Source organism: Theropithecus gelada, chromosome 15, assembly GCF_003255815.1.
Source record: "Theropithecus gelada isolate Dixy chromosome 15, Tgel_1.0, whole genome shotgun sequence".
NCBI classification, from domain to species: domain Eukaryota; kingdom Metazoa; phylum Chordata; class Mammalia; order Primates; family Cercopithecidae; genus Theropithecus; species Theropithecus gelada.
Genome location: NC_037683.1, coordinates 58,079,596 through 58,100,844, shown reverse-complemented (window position 1 = coordinate 58,100,844; position 21,249 = coordinate 58,079,596). Strand labels below are relative to the sequence as shown.

At 38.4% G+C, this 21,249-nt stretch overlaps 1 protein-coding gene across 25 annotated transcripts in view; it reads right to left on the bottom strand.

Annotated features, from left to right (window-relative positions):
• Positions 1-21,249, bottom strand: part of ELAVL2 (ELAV like RNA binding protein 2) — a 135,118-nt gene that overhangs the window by 70,508 nt on the left and 43,361 nt on the right. For 13 of the 25 annotated variants that reach the window (XM_025359423.1, XM_025359427.1, XM_025359435.1 and 10 more), the window contains exon 2: positions 157-400. In XM_025359423.1, coding sequence (XP_025215208.1) covers positions 157-385 — 229 coding nt within the window. In that variant the 5' untranslated portion in view covers positions 386-400. Of the gene's footprint in view, positions 1-156; positions 401-3,165; positions 3,257-4,670; positions 4,680-21,249 lie in introns of those variants that run through there. The other 12 variants (XM_025359412.1, XM_025359413.1, XM_025359418.1 and 9 more) reach the window with 4 other exon arrangements.

Genomic DNA, 21,249 nt, shown 5'->3' with positions numbered 1-21,249 from the left:
AAAATTTTAGACTAAGTTTCATATTGCTGATGTAATAACAGAGAAAATCTAGATATGTAAAATCGCAGCATGAATTATTTACAAGCAGTAATCTTATTTTCTCATATCTTGAGACACGATCCTTTAAATATGAGTCATCTACATAAAACTGCTTACCTGTTATTTTGTCTCTTACAAGCTTACAGGACTCTATCTCACCAATGCTCCCAAAGAGACTCTTTAGTTCCTCCTGTGTCATGTTCTGAGGAAGGTAGTTGACTATTAAGTTGGTCTTGCTGTCCTCCGTGTTCCCAGAGTCAACTGGTGACGAGCAGTTGTTGTTTATGGTAGTTGGACCATTGGCTGTGTTATTGCAAGTTGGCCCATTAGACAGTTGTGTTTCCATGGCAGCAATTACCTGCTAAAAACAGAGAAAATAAGAAATGTCAGAATTCATATTTCACAACCTATTAGAGACGCCATCCAAGAATTTAAACACTTGTCACTAAACACAGTTGTTCTACTGAAATTACAACAATGCTTCAACAAAAAGTATAACACCTACACTAATTTTTACTTCCTATTAACCTATTCATCTTAAGGTTACAACTATATTTTCACATACATATTCCATACATGCACATAAGCACAATTTAAATCTTAAAACATTTTCTAGAATCACATTCTGCATCTATTCACATATCCTTACTCACCTGCAGTGTCCACAGATGAGAAAATTAAGTACCAAAGGGCACAGAATTGAACCCTAACTAAAAATCATACTAGAAAATAAAAGCGCTTAACATGCTACAACAATGAACAAAAAAATGACCTACCTAACTCTGAAGAGATTTTCAGTTAGCCTAAGAGGTTCACATATTCTAAAACTGATAGATATCCATTAACTTAAAAATCAAAGAGCAAGAGTACTTTTAAAAATATAAATTTGTCAACATGTACTGTTTTGGTTACATATTGAAAATGTTTTTGATGGATAATATCATCTACCATTGGTAAGAAAAAAATAGATGCTATGTTTTAGGGAGTGGAAAGGAACTGTAAGGTAACTTGGGAATGAAGCTATGAATACTTTGTCTACCTGGTAGAATCTAATAGGACACTCTTGTCAACCTTGGCAGCTAAAAATCAACAAGCAACTGATCTATAGCATCAAAATAAAATCCCCAAACACTTCGATATGGTGTTTTTCCTTGACTCTGCTTTTTAATGAGAAAAAAAGAAAACCTATCCAGTCAATGAAAACAACAATGCAAATATATCAACTTTTGCAAACAGACCAGCCCAAGGAATTCTCATTTGAGCACATAAGCCTGTTGAAAATTCAAGTAATAGGGTATCTATAAACTCCAAACACCAGATAAAGAACAGAATTGGGGAAAATGGCCTCAAACTGTTCAGGCTATTCTAAAAATCACTTATTAAGCAGTTTTAAATCTAGTTTCCTAAAACCAATCCTATACCAAAGAGTCACAAACCACAGCCCCATATTTTCCAAAAGCATTTTCCAGTAACTACCTAACTTTGGACAGCCAAGACTGTGGTGGAATCTAAAAATCAAAGCATCACTGAAAGGATCATCCTTCATATTGCATACATCTCTCACCTCCACAAAGAACTACTTCTCAAAACTGACAGTTCCGAATTGACGGGATGCTAGTTTTAGGGAAGTTTTAACATAGAAAAGGCAAAGAACTTGAGGCAAAGAAAAAAAGCAAAGTAAAGGGAAAGAGGGTTACAAGGAAAGAGAAAAAAACTGTCTTTTAAAACGCATATTGCCTAAGAAAACCAAAAGGGCACATTAGCAGATAAACATATAGGAAGAAATCTCTACTGCCAGATGTTAACAAAAGAAGGCAGTGTAGGACAGATTGAGACTGGTCAGACTGGACAAGAATCAGTGCTGTCATGATTAAAAAAAAAAAAAAAAAAAAAAAACAGGTGGCAAAATCCAGAACAGCTTTTGAAATATCCAACAACCTGTAACCCCTCCGTGACTTCATTTCCTTGTCAAAGAAGTGGGTATTTATTCTATAAGCTGCAAGCTGTTTCTCTTGGGTATGTAAGCTTTCTCAGGGAATACTTAAAGGGATGAGGGTAAATAAACCTTTAGAAATCTGTATTTAAAAATCTTAAATCAAGATATGGGTTTTACTATAACTAACAAATCTATCTGAATTTGAAAAGGGAAGTTTCAGATTTCCTAATTAAACATAATTGTTCTGGTTTGTAGAGTATTAGCTATGGGTCACTCTTTTCACAGCAAAATTATTCTGGGGTTAACCCTTGCCCAGCAGTTATGGAAACAATGAGCTACAAGATTAAAGTGGCCAAAGACACATAAATCACTGTTGAAAAGTTTGGATAGGTGTAGAAACTACGAGAGCCCCAAATGGGAGATTCAGACTAAAGCTCACTGGGATAGCATTTGAAATACAAAGTGTTCATTGACTGAAATTAGCAAGATTTAGAAAGGACAACAAACACTCCTCACTTAATTGCACATTTATTTCCATGTTCAGGTGGCAAGAATGAGCTCCTAAGCCAACATTCAAGTGAACAGCTGCAGTAGGCTGTGTGCGCTGAAAATTACAGCATCTCTCTGCTATAGGACCATCTGCTCAGAATAAAATGATACTAATGTGCTATATTTTACAAATAATGCATATTCCATTGATAGGCTCAACACAACTGTTCACAGAATGCAAACTCTTTCAACAGTTACTGGGCAAATAATTTTCAGCTAGATTTACAATTTCAACTTTTTTTTTTTTTGGAGCATCAAGAATTGTAAATAACTTCAAAATTTAGTAACCAAAAAAATACATAGTAAACAGAATGTATAGAATTACGGTAACTTAGTATTCAGACCATACCAAAACTTTTTTTTGTTTTTTTAAAAAAGCTTGTCATTCTTTTGAGTCTGCGCTAAATCCTAATTTAGATTATTAAAAAATTACATACGAGAGCATGGTTCTGATGCTACGTATACCACTATAGTTAAAATTGCAATGTGCTTTAAGTCCTAAAGATGGCCATACCACAACAGGTTAAATGTAAGAATAATTAGTATGCCAAATGAAAGATTCAAGTGTTTGGTATGGCCTCAGCACTCCTGCAACATGCTAAAAAAAGTAGCCTACAGAATTTAAGAAAAATCCCACAGACCCCGGTCCAAGGCTCTGCTGCCCACGAACCGCTTCTAAGCAGAGAAGCCACATCACACAGTCTGACTGCCATGTTAGTTTGGAGTTGCCGTCTGCAATATGGACACAAAAAGTACCGTATGTTAGATGAGCATGATAATGCAACAAATCAGTTTGTACAAAATTTACAGTGATTGTATTGATATTCCCAGCACGTCCATGCAGTGTGGCTTAATTGAAATTGAGGCAATTCCAATCTAATCTTTCCAAATTCATTTCAACATGTAGTTTTCTTGCACAAATATAAGCATTTTAATTAAGAGCCTGATTTTAAAACAATATTAACTAGTTATCTTGGCATCTATTCTAAAGAACTAATTTAAACCACACCTCAAAAATTTTAAAAATAAAGTAAAATAAAGCAAAATACTGCAGGCTATCTTATCTTTTAAGGATGTGGGAGAAGGGAGGAAATGTGAATGAAATTTTATAGTGGGAAAAAGTGATCATGCAATTCCTAAGTGATTGCTTTGCATAAAAGCACTCTTTCCCCAAAATATCAGAAGGACATTAAGAGAAGCTGTATTTGCCCACACTGTTACATTATACTACAAATGATCCTTAATCCTGGGACTTAAAATTAAAAGTGAATCAAAACCCTGTGAGGTTATTTTGCCACTACAGTCAAACGGTTTCTAACAGTTTCACTGAGAATTGTTCAGATATACTAAGAGGCAGTAAACCAGCATCTTTCAATTGAAATAATTGGACCGATAAATAGGATTGTTTGGAGTAATGCTTGCATAGGATGTCAGCTTTGTCCCTGAACAAAATCAAGTGAACATTTTTTAATATGTAAATTGTAAACCCAGCACGATTTGAAATTAGTGCTGCTATGAGGCCTCCAGTATAGTTAATGGGCCATTTACCATTTATTGCAACTTGCCCAAATACCAAACAGAGCCATGATATTGGCACAAAAGCCAAAGTTTACTTTTTTTTGTCATATATGCAGATGCTTCAAATGGTCAACATAATAATCAGAAAACTTAGTTTCTAAAAATAGACAGTGAATAACAGAAGAGGTCCGAAAATGTCTTTTACTTATTTATAATTATAAAAATTTTATCGTGAGAGGCAATCCTGGCTGTAAGTGATGTACTCTTGATATTAGCAATGCTGCCAGTAACAATGGATTCTACTTCCTGGCATCTACCAAAAGTGGTTAACATAGTCTTTTTTTTTTTTTTTTTACAGGATGCCATGAAAATATTTTACTCTTCTTCCGTTCTCCCACTGTAACAAGAGAATTCGGTCTGATCCTATGTTCTTTATTTTTCAAAAAACTACTTATAGTTGAACTGAACCTGTGAAAAAGTGCTTTACACCCATGTAAGATTTTTTATAAGAACCCAACTGTAGTTAGACTACATGAGCAGGACCACACCCAGCAGGGTAAAGCAGGCATAAATGTATGTCCTGAATACCCTCAGGAGTTCAATCTAAACATTCCTCAATACATAAAACAGATTTTAATTTAACTGTCTTAGTCCCTTCTATTCCATAGGAGGAGGACACTAATGAGCTAATCTGTTGACACCCCCTTTCTGAAAGCCCCAGGGAGGTGAACAATCACTTTATTGCACCAACTAGATAGGAAGGCTGTGTATGGAAAATGATTCTACTGCACTTTTACATTTCAAGCACCCCAGACAGTCTCTCCGCTTGAGGCAGACACATACCTTTATGGGAAGTTATAAATAAGTTGCTCACATGGCCCTTACCTTTATGCTGGCCAACAATTCAGTTACTAAAAATGTAAAGCTACTTCCCCTTCACTTAAGGACAGGCAATTCTGCTCTACTCAATCTACCACAGACAACTGGGCTGCGCACTATTTATAGATTCCATTGGCTCTGAAACTCTTCGGAAAGAAAAAAAGGCCATATTCCAGTGAAACAGAGCCATTAATTTTAAGGCTTAAAAAAATAATGTTTCAATATATATTCTCCTTTTAATTTAGACATCACTTGCGCCAATTCAGACTGCTTTTCCTCCTGTTATTATCCAAGTAATAATTTATGAAAAGGCACTTTAGCATAGATGAATCCAGAATATTCTAAACTTTCACTGGGCTCCAAGGTAAAATGGTTGTTACTTTGGTGAAAGCGTAGGTTTTATTGGGAAATAGAAGATGGTCTCTACTTTTAGGCACACAAGTACTTCCAAAAAGCCATAAAGACTTTTAAACTTTTTATTTAAATGGTTCTCTATGAATTTTAACATCTACTGTTTTCACAATAGTGGAATTTAGAGAATAAATGCTTTAGTTCTCGTATCTGGGAGGAGTTAAGAATTTGAGAAGTCAAACTGATCCAATAGTTTCCTGGTCATATGAGAGAAAAGTAGTCTGTATTTTCTAATCTTACAATTAAAAAATTCTGCGAACTAAGGTAATCAGTTTTTTTACTATTTTCAAACCTCTTGCAGACAGTCACCAAACCAGAGAGTTAATCAAAAGCATCTTAAATAGGCCGGGCTCGGTGGCTCACGTCTGTAATCCCAGAACTTTGGGAGGCTGAGACAGGCGGACCACCTGAGGTCAGAAGTTCAAGACCAGTCTGGGTAACACGGTGAAACCCCGCCTCTACTAAAAATAAAAAATATTAGCCAGGTGTGGTCTGTAGTCCCAGCTACTCAGGAGGCTGAGGCAGGACAATGGCTTGAACCCGGGACGTGGAGGTTGAAGTGAGCCGAGACCATACCACTTCACTCCAGCCTGGGTGACAGCAAGAGACTCTGTCTCCAAAATAAATAAATAAACATATCTTAACTATATTCTGAGAATTTTTATGAAGTTCACTCAGTATAATGTTGCAAGGAGGGAAAAAGGTTCCATAGCCTAGAAACCACCTGATTTAGGGGACAGACTTCTGTGGGTTAAAGTCATAGCAGGGCTGCTGAAAGGGCCAATACAACGACCCCTGGTGAGGCTGGTCCTGTTGCTCCAGCCATGGTCACCATCCTGACCCGGGCTCTCATCTTCTTCTGGACCACCAAATTAAAGCCTCCAAAGGTGCCTCTCTCCTCATCCTCATCTACCCTAACGCTGTTACTGTTCCCCGGAAGACTTTCTAAACCCTCCCACAGCTCCCTGCTGCCTATCAAATTAAGTGTAAACTACTAGGTATCAACAGTTGAGATCCTGTACAACCACTTTTACCAACCCACTTATTCAAGCACCTTAAGATCTGAACTACTCCTTGTCCCTCAAACAGTCCAATACCTTCACTCTTCTAGCTTTGTTTATGCAGTCCCATCTCCTTTATTCAAGGCTCCATCCAAACCCACCCCACCTCCATTTCAGGGGTTTGTACAAACTAAGCATTTAAAAAGGAAAGGGCAAGAACAGTTTCTTAAAAATTGGAGAATGAAAGAGCAAATCCCCTCCCTAAATATGTACAAACTTGGTAACTTTTTTTTACTTTTTATAAATAAATTTAAACTATAAATTAGAAACACAAATAATCATGAGTGGCACTAACTTGTTTTTCTATCCCACCAAGTATTTTAAACCAGAATTATGAAAGCGTATTTTCAAGTTTTGGCGCACTCCATCAGCCACCCTCACCCACTGAAATCTAAATTCCTGTTATATGGCGAAACAAAGGAAATCATTTACCTTTGTGAACAGTTGTGTACTTTTATTTCAACAATCTATCACCCCAACCACAAAACCCTGGAAGACAAGACAAATCCAAGCCTCTGGCCAGCAGGGTTATAGATATGGGCATGTGGAATTTGGGTCCAATTTCAGGAAAATAGCAAAACCAAAGGTAAATGCAGGAAAATTAAACAGATCTTGAAGAAGACATTTAGAAACACATCATGTTAAGTAGTGGATCACAAGTGATCTTGATACTAACTAGAAAAGTTTAGGCAAATAGAAACGATAACATCTCTGAAAAGAATCATGGCTAGCATTTAGAAGCACATCATGATTAAGTCATGGATCACAAGTGATCTTGATGCTAACTAGGAAACTTTAGGCAAATAGAAACGATAATGTCTCTGAAAAGAATCATGGCTAGCAGCAAAGACAAGCATCTCTCTCAAGGCTGGAAAGGCCCAGCCTGAATAGAGTGAACTTGGTCTCTACACTTATTTGCAACTAGAAGGTATGAATACCCTGAGTATTCAAACACAGCACACCAGCACAGAATCAGCCCAGTGCAAAGGCCTTCCTTCTGACCACGACAAACCTCTCCCTAAATGCCAAGTTACACACGAACAGAAGACATTTGGTCTCTAAAGTTTTAGAGCCAAATCTACAAAAAAAAAAAAAAAAAAAAAAAAAAAAAAAAAATTCCCGGGCAGCACAACCTTTACCACACCATCCTTTGGGGAACTTGCAGCAGGGACAAAAACACTCAAAATAATTGGTGAAATAAGTTATACGAGCTTATAGATGACAGCTGGGTAGGCAGTCAATGGGGTCATCTGCCTGAGACACAGCATTTCTACAGCAAATGCTTTATCTTTCCCATTCACTAAGCGGTATTTTCAGGATATGTTTCTGGCTTCACTTAATTAAACAAGAGACTAGCCAACCAAGTGCTAAAATCACAAGGTTAAGGATGTCAGTTACAGGAACAAGCCATTAGTTTGTTTTCTTCAACTCTCTTTGCTTTGTGGTTCCTAAAATAAAGGTTTGTAGCTTTAAATGTCAAAGGATTTCTTCAATCTAAAATCCCTGTCAATTCTCCAGACCACCCACATACCAAGTTAGCTGTCTCACTAGCTCTACGAATTCCTCAAACCCACATTTTTGGCCTTGGGGCTAACAAGGGCCCAAGCACTTGCAGAGACAATGCACTGAACAGCTGCAGGCTGTCATAAGGAGAATGTTCTTTGGCAGCAAACAGTAACACTTTTCTGTCTCTTGGCCCTTTATGACTTCTACAGAGGAAGTACAGAGTCTCCTTCATGCCAGTCTTTCTGAGGTTTTGTAGTCTGAGAGCTGCCAGGTTTAAAAGCTTTGAGGTTAGAGAGGTAAGATAATGAGTTTAGGGTCCCAAGTCCTTCTCTTCAGTCTAGGTCCATTACAGGTATCCAGGTTGAGCAATGGGAAAGTAAAGATCTGGCAAAAAAGATCTGCTTAAGTTTCATGTTTTGTTCATTCATGTATTTAACGAACATCTCCATGCAGCTCCCACAAATTCAGGACAGTCCTGAGGTACAGCAATGAAGAAGTATCTTGGAGTGCTGATTTGCTGTGGATGGTGTGTGCAGAACATATACAAGTACGAACATATAGAAGAAAACAGTATATTAGCAGTAAGTAAGTGTGCTTTGGAATACATATAGAGAAGAATAAGGGGGGGTTGAAAATGTGGAGATGAAGATGGGTAGTTTCCAGCATTAAACAAGCGGGCCTCAATGAAGAGGGTGAGCTTTGAATCAAGGTTTGAAGGAGATATGGGCTGGCTGCTGTGATAGGTAGAATAATCCCCTTCCCCTCAATGTCTACATCCTACTCCCAGCAGTGTGAACATGTTATGTTACATTACAAGCGGGAATTAAGATTGTAGAATTAAGGCTGCTAATCAGCTCACTTTGAGAAGGGGATTTTCCTTGGTTACTGAGGTGGGCCTAATGTAATTACAAGGTTCCTTATAAGTGAAAGAGGAAGGTGAGACAGTGTCAGAGTGATGAAGCATGAGAAGAATCGAAAGGACATTGCTGGCTTTAAATGGGGCAACCAGCCAAGGAATATAAGCAGCGTCTAGGAGCTGCAAAAGGCAAGGAAACAATCTCTTATAAAGACTCTGGAAGGAATGCAGCCCTGCCAATACTTTCATCTTAGCTCACTGAGAACCACTTTGAACTTCTGATGTTCTTCGGAATTGTAAGATAATAAGTCTTGTGTTGTTTTAAGCCAATAAATTTAAAGTAATTTGTTATAGGTCTAAGAGGAAATAAAGACAGCCCCGATGGAGATATCTAGAAGAAAAGATTCTAGGCAGAGACCTGCCAGTGCAAAGCTTGTCTGTTGTGCAGAATGACAAGGAGATAACAGGGAGATGAGTCTAAGAGGTAATGAGGCCAGAACACATAGGGTCTTGAAGGCCACCATAACAAAAAAGGAAACTATAAAAGGTTTTGAGCAAAAGAGTAGCATGTGGCTACTGTGAAAATAAATTGTGTGTGGGTGTGCAGGAAGACTCAGTGAGTTTGGAAACAGACCAGTTAAGAAGCAACTGCAGCAATTCAGGTGCAGGATGACAGTGACTCCCACCAGGGTGAAGTCGGGGAGAAGTCATCAGATTCTGGATATACCCAGAAGATAACACATTACTAATGTGCTACACTTTAATTACATCAGTACACTGTTTAAATCCATTGTCAAGAAACTGGCTTAGATTCTAACTGCTCACATTCCTACAAACCACCAAAACATTTACTATGCTCTGGACACTAAGAACACATGATGAATAAGCAAAGGAAGATATTTTACGGACAGTTGTGCCTTAAAAGAAAAAAAAAAAAAAAGGAGATATGTATATCTATAGATATATAGAGGAAACCCAACATACAAAAATTTGGAGTTTATAAATATTAAATCAGAAGTTATTCACTTCATGGTTGGATATTCACTATTCACTTAGTATTTGCTACTAAAAGAATCCACTGCCAGCTTCTTAAAAGAATCAACTGATTCATTTAGGAGCAAATATAAAGTCAAAAATCAGTAGCTTAAAAGATGCAACTACTCAACATAGTATGTCAGAAAATTGATTTGCAATCTATGTGAGCCCCCTTAAAACTTTGAGAATTCAAAGTAAAATATCTCAATGCTCCCCACACCGAAAAGTTTAAAAACAAAGTGGATGAAGATGAGATTAAGTCACATTTTGTGAAATGGGAGTAAACTTTAAAATCTATATTTTCCAACAGGGTCATTTATATACCTCTACAATAGTAAAGGTTAAGCCATGGGTTAACTCAATCTTGGTTACAGGCTGGAATACGCTAAATCATTACCTTCTGGTGATGAATCATTCCAACCTCAGTAGACCTAATTAATTTCCATGCCATTATTTGGCTATAGAATCTAAAAAGGGATATGAGTACAATAAGAATAAAATCAACTACTCCCTCAGTTTTGTAGCAGAGGTTTTGTTTGGTATAGGCAGATAAATCTGAATTGCTAAATTAAGGCAGTTAACATAGTAATCAACACAGAAATTGGATTAACTTCACATTCTTCTACAAAAGTCACAGCTATCGGGAACCCCCTCAGAGTAGTACAAATGGTGAAAGGCTGATTGGAAATCCTCAAATTAATCCCAGTAGTTGAGTGTTTTCATTAGGTAGGTTAAAAACACAGCTCCTCTGTTGGGTAGACACTAAAATACTCTGTCATGTACAAACTCCAAAGCAGAAAGAATGACTAATCTTCAAGCGAATATAAAAGACAAGGAAGGTTTATGGATACAAATAACGTTTTTTAACTCACAAATGTTAGAAAGTGCCACAATACTCCTCCTGGCCACTTAGGTTAACATTTTATTTTTCACTGTTATTTAGCAGGACTTAAGACATAGAAAACCAAATGCTATACTGTTTAACCTCAAGCAGCTTACACACACACACACACACACAAAAAGGATCTAAAATGTCAACTAACAAGATTACTGTCCTTAGTAATGTTAGGAGGCCACAAATATTTCTACAGAACTTCAGAGAAACTGAAAATAAAGGGATGCCATCCCAGGGCATGTAAATATCTTATAATTCATTGATGTATTGTGGAGAGCAAAACAAGGAGTCTAAACCCTGATCAATACAGACAGCTTCCTTCTGCTCTGAACTGTGGATCATCTCAATTACTGGTATTCACCTATGAAATGTATTTTTCTTTACTGTTGATGTGTAACATCCTGAGATTCCCAAGACATGTATACCTGTGATTTAGAGACGTAACTATGATTTATTTACTATGGAAATTTGAGGCATCTTATAAAAACAAAATTCACACACTAAGATAGTAACTTTATTTCCTTTGGTCCACCTCTATCTCTTGCTCCCCGCCAAAGACAGCTTTCTTTAAAAAGAGACATCCCAGGCCGGGTGCGGTGGCTCAAGCCTGTAATCCCAGCACTTTGGGAGGCCGAGACGGGTGGATCACGAGGTCAGGAGATCGAGACCATCCTGGCTAACACGGTGAAACCCCGTCTCTACTAAAAAAAATACAAAAAACTAACGGGGCGAGGTGGCGGGCGCCTGTAGTCCCAGCTACTCGGGAGGCTGAGGCAGGAGAATCGCGTAAACCCGGGAGGCGGAGCTTGCAGTGAGCTGAGATCCGGCCACTGCACTCCAGCCCGTGCTACAGAGCGAGACTCCGTCTCAAAAAAAAAAAAAAAAAAAGAGACATCCCAGCTAGAACAAAAGGTACATCTGTGACTTTTTATGGTAATTAAGTTTCTAGTTATTCACTACATTTCAAGAAAAAAAAGTTGGGGAGGAGAAGCATTTACATTCAATGCAAGTGTTATTTTTATTCAGTGATTCCAAAGTGAGGAAAGGGTTGATAAGGGAGAGTAGTATCTCAAGGAAATTTCTTGTTAATCTGCTACATAAGAATGTATTTAAGAGTTAATAATGTTTTTCAAAAAAGTTAATGCTATACACTATAGAACAGGTAAGGCCCTTCTTAGCCTCAGACCTTATCCACTTACATCCACAGCAGGCACATACACCCAATCTTGAATAACCCCCTAACAGAGAAAGGGGTCAATATGCTTAGATTGATGACCTCTCACCATCTCACCCAGCAAAGTGCTTCCTCTCACTCCAACTTTTGTCAGACTTCCCACTTTGCAAGTAATCTTAGTATCATTCAAGTGAAGCACATTTGAAACAAACGTTTAAGGATCTCAAAAAGTACGTGGGGCAAGTACCCCCCTGTTAGAGATGAAAAATGAAGCAAGTGTATGAGCATATATGCATATAACCTGTATATACATATACATACATATTCCCAAGTGTTGATGAGAAACATCTATCCCCTATAGGCTGAAGAGGAGAAGGGAGCACATACACAATTACAGGCTACATTTTTAACAGGTAATTATTCTTAAGACTCAAACCACAAAGGCATAAGCCTTTGAATTATTTCCACTCTGGGAAGGAAAAGAGCAGGTAAAGGGGTCTGTTCGCTTTAAAAGCTTTAATTACATACACATATTTTGTCTGATAATGTCAAAGCACTTTACAAACTCTAAGGTGCCAAGTGAATAGAGGGTATTATCATTATTGCTGGACAAAGAAGATGTCTCTTAAAACGTTAGCACAGAAAATTTGCTTATCTGGGCCTGGTGCAGGGGCTCACACCTGCAATCCCGGCACTTTGGGAGGCCGAGGTGGGCAGATCTCAAGGTCAGGAGAACGAGACCATCCTGGCTAACATAGTGAAACTCCATCTCTACTAAAAAAAAAAAAAAAAAATTAGCCGGGCTTGGTGGCGGTCACCTGTAGTCCCAACTCCTTGGGAGGCTGAGGCAGGAGAATGGTGTGAACCCGGGAGATGGAGCTTGCAGTGAGCCGACATCGCATTACTGCACTCCAGTCTGGGCAAAAATGCGAGACTCCGTTAAAAAAAAAAAAAAAGAAAGAAAGAAAGAACAAAGAACAAAGAAAATTTGCTTATCTGTCTTTTGGATTAAGCCTATCAGTTTTTCTTCCCCCCGTACCTAAATGGACAGCAAGGCTGCAGAGTTGTGTTGCAAGCTTTTTAACATGGAAATGAAATGCTGTGGACAGAAAGTACAGTATGCAGACTTTTCCTAATCATGACTGTTAGTTCCTGTCCTGGACCACTGAAGCAGATGCTATGTTAAACTACATTTAGCACAGTCACAAACGGTGACTAAGGAAGTTAAAAATTTTTACTTGCAATGCTGCCATTTTTAACCCCAGACCTCCAAAGACTACGTTTAAATATACATAGTACCAACAGCCCAAGCGTTTCACATTAGAATTACAGCCTTGTCTATTTTATCTTACTTTTAAAAGTGTGTGACCCCCTCCCCAACTCCTCCAAAAAATACACATCTCCCATCCTCTTCAAGTCGTCTTATGCTCAGGCTCTTGGAATTTGAGTAAGATTAGAAATTGTGACCTCCCTATCCTTGCTAAGAACTCCAAAGATGATCCAAGCATCTTCTACTTATATTCAGATTTACAATACAGAGAAAACCAGAGTGTAGAAATCTAACTCACGATTATACTCTAGAATCTAGATTGATAATGTGCACATTATGAGATCACATGGGATCAAGTTTCAACAATTAATGGATCAGGCAAATGATCCATGTATGTACATTCATACAAAATCATACACTCTCCAATCATCTTTCTGTCATGATTTTCAAAATGACCTGAATTTAAACTGTGGCTTTAAAATCACATTTAATTAAAAGAAAAATAGAAAAGGAACTCTCCATGGGATTTGAGTATCTTTTGCTACAGTAAAGAAGTTCAGATGATCTCCCTGCTTTCTGTAGAATCCAATGAATCCTACAACTAAAAGAGAGTAAAAATAAATAGCAAGGGAAAGAAACTAGCATTTATTGATTCCTCATTCCATGTCAAGTCTTAAGCTAGATATTTTACAAACAAAATCTTATTTGATCCTCTTGTGGGGCAGGCAAACTGACTCATGCTTGTAATCCCAACACTTTGGAAGGTTGGAGGTGGGAGAATCACTTGAGTCCAGCAGTATGAGACCAGCCTGGGCAACATGGAGAAATCCCATCTCTACAAAAAATATGAAAATTAGCTGGGCATGGTGGTATGTGCCTGTACTTCCAGGTACTCCAGAGGCTGAGGTGGGAGGACTGCTTGAGCTCTGGAGGCCAAAGCTGCAGTGAGCCATGATTAACACCACTGCACTCCAGCTCGGGTGGCAGAGCAAGACCCTATCTCCAAAACAAATCTTATCCACTATAAGCTATATTACATTCTCTTTAATTTACGAATAAGAATTTCAAAACTTCAAGAGTTCACACAAGTATTAAGTGAGAAACTGGGATTTGAAATCAGTGCTGAGACCCCATCTAGAGCTTCCTAGCTGATCTCTCTGCTTCCAGGCTTGCCCCTTTCTCCAATCCTTCCTCCATTCCACGGCTATGGGGATCTAACTAAAAAAATGGTCAGCACTCCACTACCATCTCTTTTAAAGCTCTGCTGACTCCACGGGGCCTATGAAGTAACATCTCAGGTCCCCAGTGAGGCAGCTGACAACCAGCTCCTACATCTTCATCCACATGCCCAGCACTCCCCATCACATACATAAGCTCCCAGTAGTTCTTCCCACTCCCAGTGCTTCCCAGTGCCACAAAACCTGTTTTCTCCACCTGCAACAGCCTCACTACCTTTCTTCTCCTGCCTCATGGAAACATCCTCAGCACAGGAAGACAGCACACAACACCGCCAGGAAGCCTTCTGTGAACCACTCAGTTGGACCAGATAACTGTGTGCTCCTATATGCCTGACTTACCTTTATCTCCCCAGTAATAAATATCAAGATAGATCCATGAAGAGAATGAATGTCACAAACTGTGATTCAAGGTGGCAAGTAAAAAACATCCCCCTTACTTATCCATGTGGTTTTATGTTCCCTGCCAAGTGGTAAAAATTTCCATTGCAACCCTGTATACCTGGAGAAGACGGCCAAAGTCATCTCAGGTTGTTTATAAAGAGGAAGGTAGACGTCAAGGTTGTTTATAAAGAGGAAGGTAGACTATCAAGTGGAAAAAGGGGAAAGTAGGCTGTCAAGTCCTACCGCTAACACACACATCTCTTTCCACATATAGCTACTAATACTATATTGTAAGCTCAAACTTCAAGTGGAATCGGCATTTTAAAATTCCTAGCTACAAGAATTTGTTAAAACAATATAAAGCTCAGGGAGGAACCAGGGACAGTTGTGTTCCATTGTCACCACCTCACAGTTTAAAATAAGCCAATCTCATCACCAATGTGTAAAATCAAGAGGAAACTTGAAGTTTATACTCTCTCCCCAACACAGTCAAGGTCTGGTGTGTAGAATAATACTTAAAAGAAGAGTAAAGAAACTCCCCAAGGCTGGAAAAGCAACATTCCTGATCCACTGCATGTACCAGGCGCTGTGCTCCGATGCTGGGAAAACAAAGATGTACAAAACCCCACTCATTCCACCCCTCACGGAACTTCTCCAGAACACACCTGTGCCCTAAGAAGGTGTCCAAAGAAGTCAAATGCACACAAGGAAAGCTTTAAGAACCCACAGCCAGAAATAATCACTTCTCTACCTGACCTATGCTAAATATTTTGCTATCCAAAAAACAAAAAACAAAAACCGGGCAAAATCACTGCTGCTATGGAAACTACCACTTCTAACCTCAACATTTGAGTTTGGACACGTATTTGAGAAGAAATGAGGCATTTTGCTTCCCAATGTTTAAAATGCTAGACAATAGGAGACTACAGAGCATTGACACTGAACATTAAAGTGGACTTCTGCCTCACTAAGAAAATTTTATATTTTAAAGAAGCGTAGGCTGAAGTTTTCCTGATTTAGAATTGCTCAGAGTTTCCCGGTACCCATTTCCTGTTACAACTTTATCCTATGTAAAGTTCAAGTTCCTTTAAAAGAACTCTCAGAGTAGATTTAACATGTAAATTGTTTAGCAGTAAATAGTCTTTGACTGTTGATAAGACTTTCAGGAAGTACCTACTAAGTACCAGGAAATATAGTATAGAGCAGTTAGGACTGCAATCTCTTTCAGATCAAGCTAAAAAGAAATTCTTACTATCATCCACTACTTTAATCTGAGATGGGTATGAACAAAAAGATCCTTCAACTACTCTTCTAAAGGGAACCATGACCCTGAACCCAAAGTTTTCAGTTCTGTGAAGAGTGTAGATCTACTCAAATGCCACTCTATCACTCTATCTTAGACTATTTTAAAGAGTTCCTTGACGATTCTGAGTGCCAGTCTCTAGTTGAGAATCACTATAAGGGAGTAGATGGTTTAGAAATGTGCTCTTTCTATACCTTTCTGCCCCACCCAAGCATGCTTTTACATCCATCCTTTGTCAGGCTAAAACCCAGGATTCACAACAAAGATCTAGAGACTACAGGCCTTGGAACTGAGTTGAATCATCAGGACACTATTTTTTATTCTCCATTTCTAAAGAGCAAACGGGGGGTGGGGGGAAGGGAGAATATCATGAGGTAGAAGCAAGAATAAATATAAACTGAAGAAAACTTCCACTGCATTGGAACAGTAATTAGACCAAATTTCACTGCCATCAGAGTAAGAAAGAACAACTGCTCTGCATCGCTGGCCACCAACACAGCAGTAGTTCTCTGAAGTAACTTCTTGCTCTAACTGGAAAATGACCCACACCTTTATTTGCCAAGAGTAGAGACAGCTGGCCTCCTACATTAAAAATTACCAAAATGGAAACAAGTGAATCTTCTTTATCCACCAAGGTTGACTACACATTAACTAAGACCTATTCTAATAAACATGGCCAACATAAACAGCAGCAGCCAGGTGGCCACTCTGAACATTCTTCCTGATACAAAGTACATCATATACCTAATGGCATGGTGAACAAGACCCCCCAGAGTGGCTATGACCAGCATGAAGAAAACATTGAGGGGGTGGGAGTCAAAAGTCTACTTTAAGTATTAAGCATTCAAGTAAATGGCAGAATCTGAGGGCCAGCTGGTAAAAACAAAAAAAATAAAAAGACAACAATGGACTCTGCTTAAATAAATCACATGGGAAGCTGAAAAGAAGGACAAAGGAAAAGTGGCAAGGATAGACAGAAACAAGCAGACCTGTAACACTCCTCAACCTCCAGGCCAAAGTTCCGACTGGCAGCTAGAGGGTAGATTTAGTCTGAAAACGCGTTATGTGGTCTCTCCAATGTCCTTTTAAATAAAAAAAAAAAAAAAAAAAAAAATCAGTAGTGTTAAACGTTTAAAATTTCACCAATGTAGCAATTTCACATTTATAAAAATACATTTCTGATTTCGCTTAATAAAGAAAGTTTGCCAAGAGTTCACATTCCCAGAGCTACTAGCCAGCAAGATGCCCTATAAACGGGGCGCCTTCTTTCCAGTTCTCCCAATACAGCCTTAATGTTCCGGCCCCTTCAAGGGCTGGATTTTAAGTAAAAGAATATCATAGCCTAAATGTCAAATGTGCTAAAGAGTATATGCTTTTCTACCATGATGGAGAGGTTCAGAATGTCAGAGTACTGGTGGAGGGAGGGGGTTTTCAAAGGTCATCTAAACTGAGGATCTTTAATTGTAGACCTAATCATCTGTGAAAATATTCTAATGAACATGCATAACAAAACATGAGGCAAAAAAGCATCAAGTCTGTGTTACTAAACATCCTAATATGACTGACTGCCACAGACATCCAAAGCACTCTAACTCATTCTGGCCTGTTCATACTACTAGGGATTTGGATTAGAAAGTCATCTTGTCCACAAAGAATTAGGTATATCCTATCTTTTCTGGGGGCTGAGGAGAAAGTTAATTCAAACCTAATCAAATATTTTGCTATAAGAAAGAAGAGGAGAGGCCCATTAAGTGCTTTATCCCCAGGATGAGGCAGGGAGTAGGGCGGTACACAAAAAAGATAAAAATCACCTGGCATTATACCAGAAGCCCTTGACTTAACATTACATTTTCAGGTTAACGCTCTAAAAACTGTCTCATGACAAATCACAAATTATATTTTGGAGGTAAAACAGGAGGTAACTGGGGAAGGAATGGAAGGGTAAATAAGAGGTCTTACTTCACACTCTTTCTGCTCCTTTTGGTTTACCCCAATAGAATCCCATGAAAACCTGCTTCACGCTGGCAAAGTGGGCAGGCAGAGGAACAAAGGCAATTCCAGGGCCTGCAGAAAGTCTTTAAAGGCAAGGGAGAAAGCAAAAAAGCCCTGCCTAAACACTGGCTATTTATAGCACAGCAATGGAAGATCTGGGAGGTGGCTGAGGGAATATGAAAGCTAGAGAGTGGGTGGGCGGGCTTCCTTCTGGCTTCCTTAGACTCAGAAACTAATGCATTCTTCCATGCCTCCGAAGCTGCTATTTTGTTTCCTGTGTAAGTTTTCAAAATACTGCAACACGGTCCCTAGGCGCATTTGACAATATCAGAGCAATTACAGTTTGGTTAAAATCTGAAGGTAATCAACTCACCATTCTTTCCTATTCCCTTATTCCCTAGAAAAAGGGGCCTGAACTCTCTAGAAAAAGAGGCCTGAACAAAGAGGAGGAGACACCACCACCCAATTCATAAGGATGGTCTCCCAGAATCCCCTGAACTTTCACAGTGTGGAAAGTTTCTGTGATTTCAGGCAGAGACCAGGAGAAATACTTTTCACCTCTTCTCATTAACTAAAAGCCACAGCTAAAAATAAAAAGTTGGAGCAATTCCAAAATTGTGGGTTTTATAGGACACATTAAATCATTCCTTATCAACTGCAAACCCTTAAGGTTGCAGAGTATTGGCTTTTTTCTTTTTCCCCCAGAATCAGTGATAATTTTCCTCAAAAAAAAAAAAAAAAAAAAAAATCCTCATGAACTTTCAAGTCCAATCTCTATTACAAGGTGAAGTATGGGTTCCTAAATCTGCAGAGTATATCATCTATTCTACAAAACCTCACACATAACTTAGGTTGGTATCTTTTCCAGGACTGTATTATAAAACATTTTGAATTGAGAACAGACCAACAATTGGTATTAAATAATAGTAAATTATAATAATCACTTTACACTTGTTTACTAATCTAGTGCGTGAGATTCAAAAATAAGAAAACAGTCTCACAATAGAGAACTTTCTAAACAGAATGTGAAGCTCTCACATTTACTTAAATATAAACACTAAAAAGTGTTTAGGGTTCCCCCTGGACATTCAATTGTTATTAACTCTTAAGATAAATTTCCAACTTAATAAACTTGGAAAATTGCTTTTTAAGCATATTTTCAATTTGTTGAAAGTTTATAATATTGAATCCTATGAGTCTTTTTATAATTATTTTCTTAGGAAATTTGTGGTCAATTTCCTGTGACCTTGGTAAAACTTAAATACACCTCTTAGCTCACATTCATAACTATGCTGGCTTACACCAATATTCTTATATTCTTCATTAATGGCCAAGTTCCAGAAATAAGAGTATTTGGTCTAAACTCAAATCAAATGATCACGTGTAATACACAGCAGCACCCAAAACACAGGCACTATTTTTCATATCTAAAACATCAGAACCTAAGGCATCCATTTACATTAAAATGAAGATTTCAGTTCAGCTCTTCAGGAGAGTTAAGACATGGCCAGGTAAATTAAGACCAAGAAATGACAAGTCACAACACTATGTAGCATTCAGGAAATTTGGAGCAAATTTAAGCTTTCACATAAAACAGAGTCAGTGTTAGGAGTGGCCTCAGAGAGGCAATTATCTCATTCCCAAGTCCCAGGCTAACAAACTAACAAGGATATGGAAAAAAAGACCAGAATGAAGGTAAAAGCCCACATGAAGTCCAAAGACAATCACTACTGGTCCTAAATCTATTTCTTAATGGTTCTGTGACCCTTAAAAAGTTTACCTTCATAACTTCCCTCTTCTATTAAGAACAGATTTTTCTCACTTTGCTAGCAAACAGGGTTATTAAAAGAAATAAGCTATAACAAATTACAGATAAAAGAATGACTTATAAAAAATTTCGGGCACTATACAAAGTAGGGTATCGTTCTCAAGGCACTAACCTTGAGAATTGTTTTCTGCTTTCATGCTCTCCTAAAAACACATCTCTAATTTATGGTAAGGTCAAGCTGCCATTATCACTGCAACCTGAGAAATTCAAATTAATGGTCAAAGATACACATACACATACACACACACACACTCCAGGCTTTGCTTTCTTCTTTCCCTCAAAAGGTCATTTTTTCACCAAGCAGATCAGGAACTCTACAATATACTATGTTTCAAGTACCAAATATTTAAGCCACCAAAACATACAGCAGAATAGCATATTTAAGAGAAGTTTCTTTTTTTTCTTTCCTTTTTCTTTCTTTTGTTTTTGTTTTTTTTTTTTTTTTTTTGAATACAGGGTCTAAATCTGTCACCACCCAGGCTGGAGTACAGTGGTGTGATCACAGCTCACTGCAGCTTCCTGGGCTCAAGGAATCCTCCTACCTCAACTTCTTGAGTAGCTGGGACCACAGGTACACATCACCACACCCGCTAGTTTTTTAAATCTTTTGTGGAGATGACATCTTGCCATGTTGCTCAGGCTGGTCTCAAACTCCTAGGCTCAAATGATCCTCCCACTTCAGCCTCTCAAACTGATAGAATTCACAAGCGTAAGCCACCACGCCCAACCAAGAAGTTTCTTTAACATAAAAATGTCCAAGCAGATAACCAAGTCAAAACACTTTATTACTGAACAGCAGACAGTGATGTTTAGTTGGCAATTTAAGAATCACACACTATAGCTATTCCTAAAAAATTCAAAATCAAAGTACATGGTGAGCATTTGCTCAGAGGCTAGCACAGTGCTTAATGCAGAGTCTTAGCATTCTTAAAATGCAAGACCAGCATTTAAAAACATGCAAGACCAGCCTGGGCAACATGGCGAAACCTCAGCTCTACTAAAAATACAAAACTTAGCTGCATGTGGTAGTGCACACCTGTAATCCCAGCTACCCAGGAGGCTGAGGCACGAGAATCACTTGAGCCTGGGAGGCAGAGGTTGCAATGAGCCAAGATCCTGCCACCACACTCCAGACTGGGCGACAGAGCAAGACTGTCTCAAAAAAACAAAAAAAAACCAAAAAAAAAAAAACCAAAAAAAAAAAACCCAAACCAAACCAAAAAACCATGCAAGAGATTAAGTCCTTTTAAAGAGCTGCAACCATGAACTAAGATTAAGCCTGAAGACAATTAGTGTATGTTCCATCCCATACCAAGAAAAACACTTTATATGCTCAAATACTTCTTGGTATATTCTTCCAATAAGGCAATTCTACCTG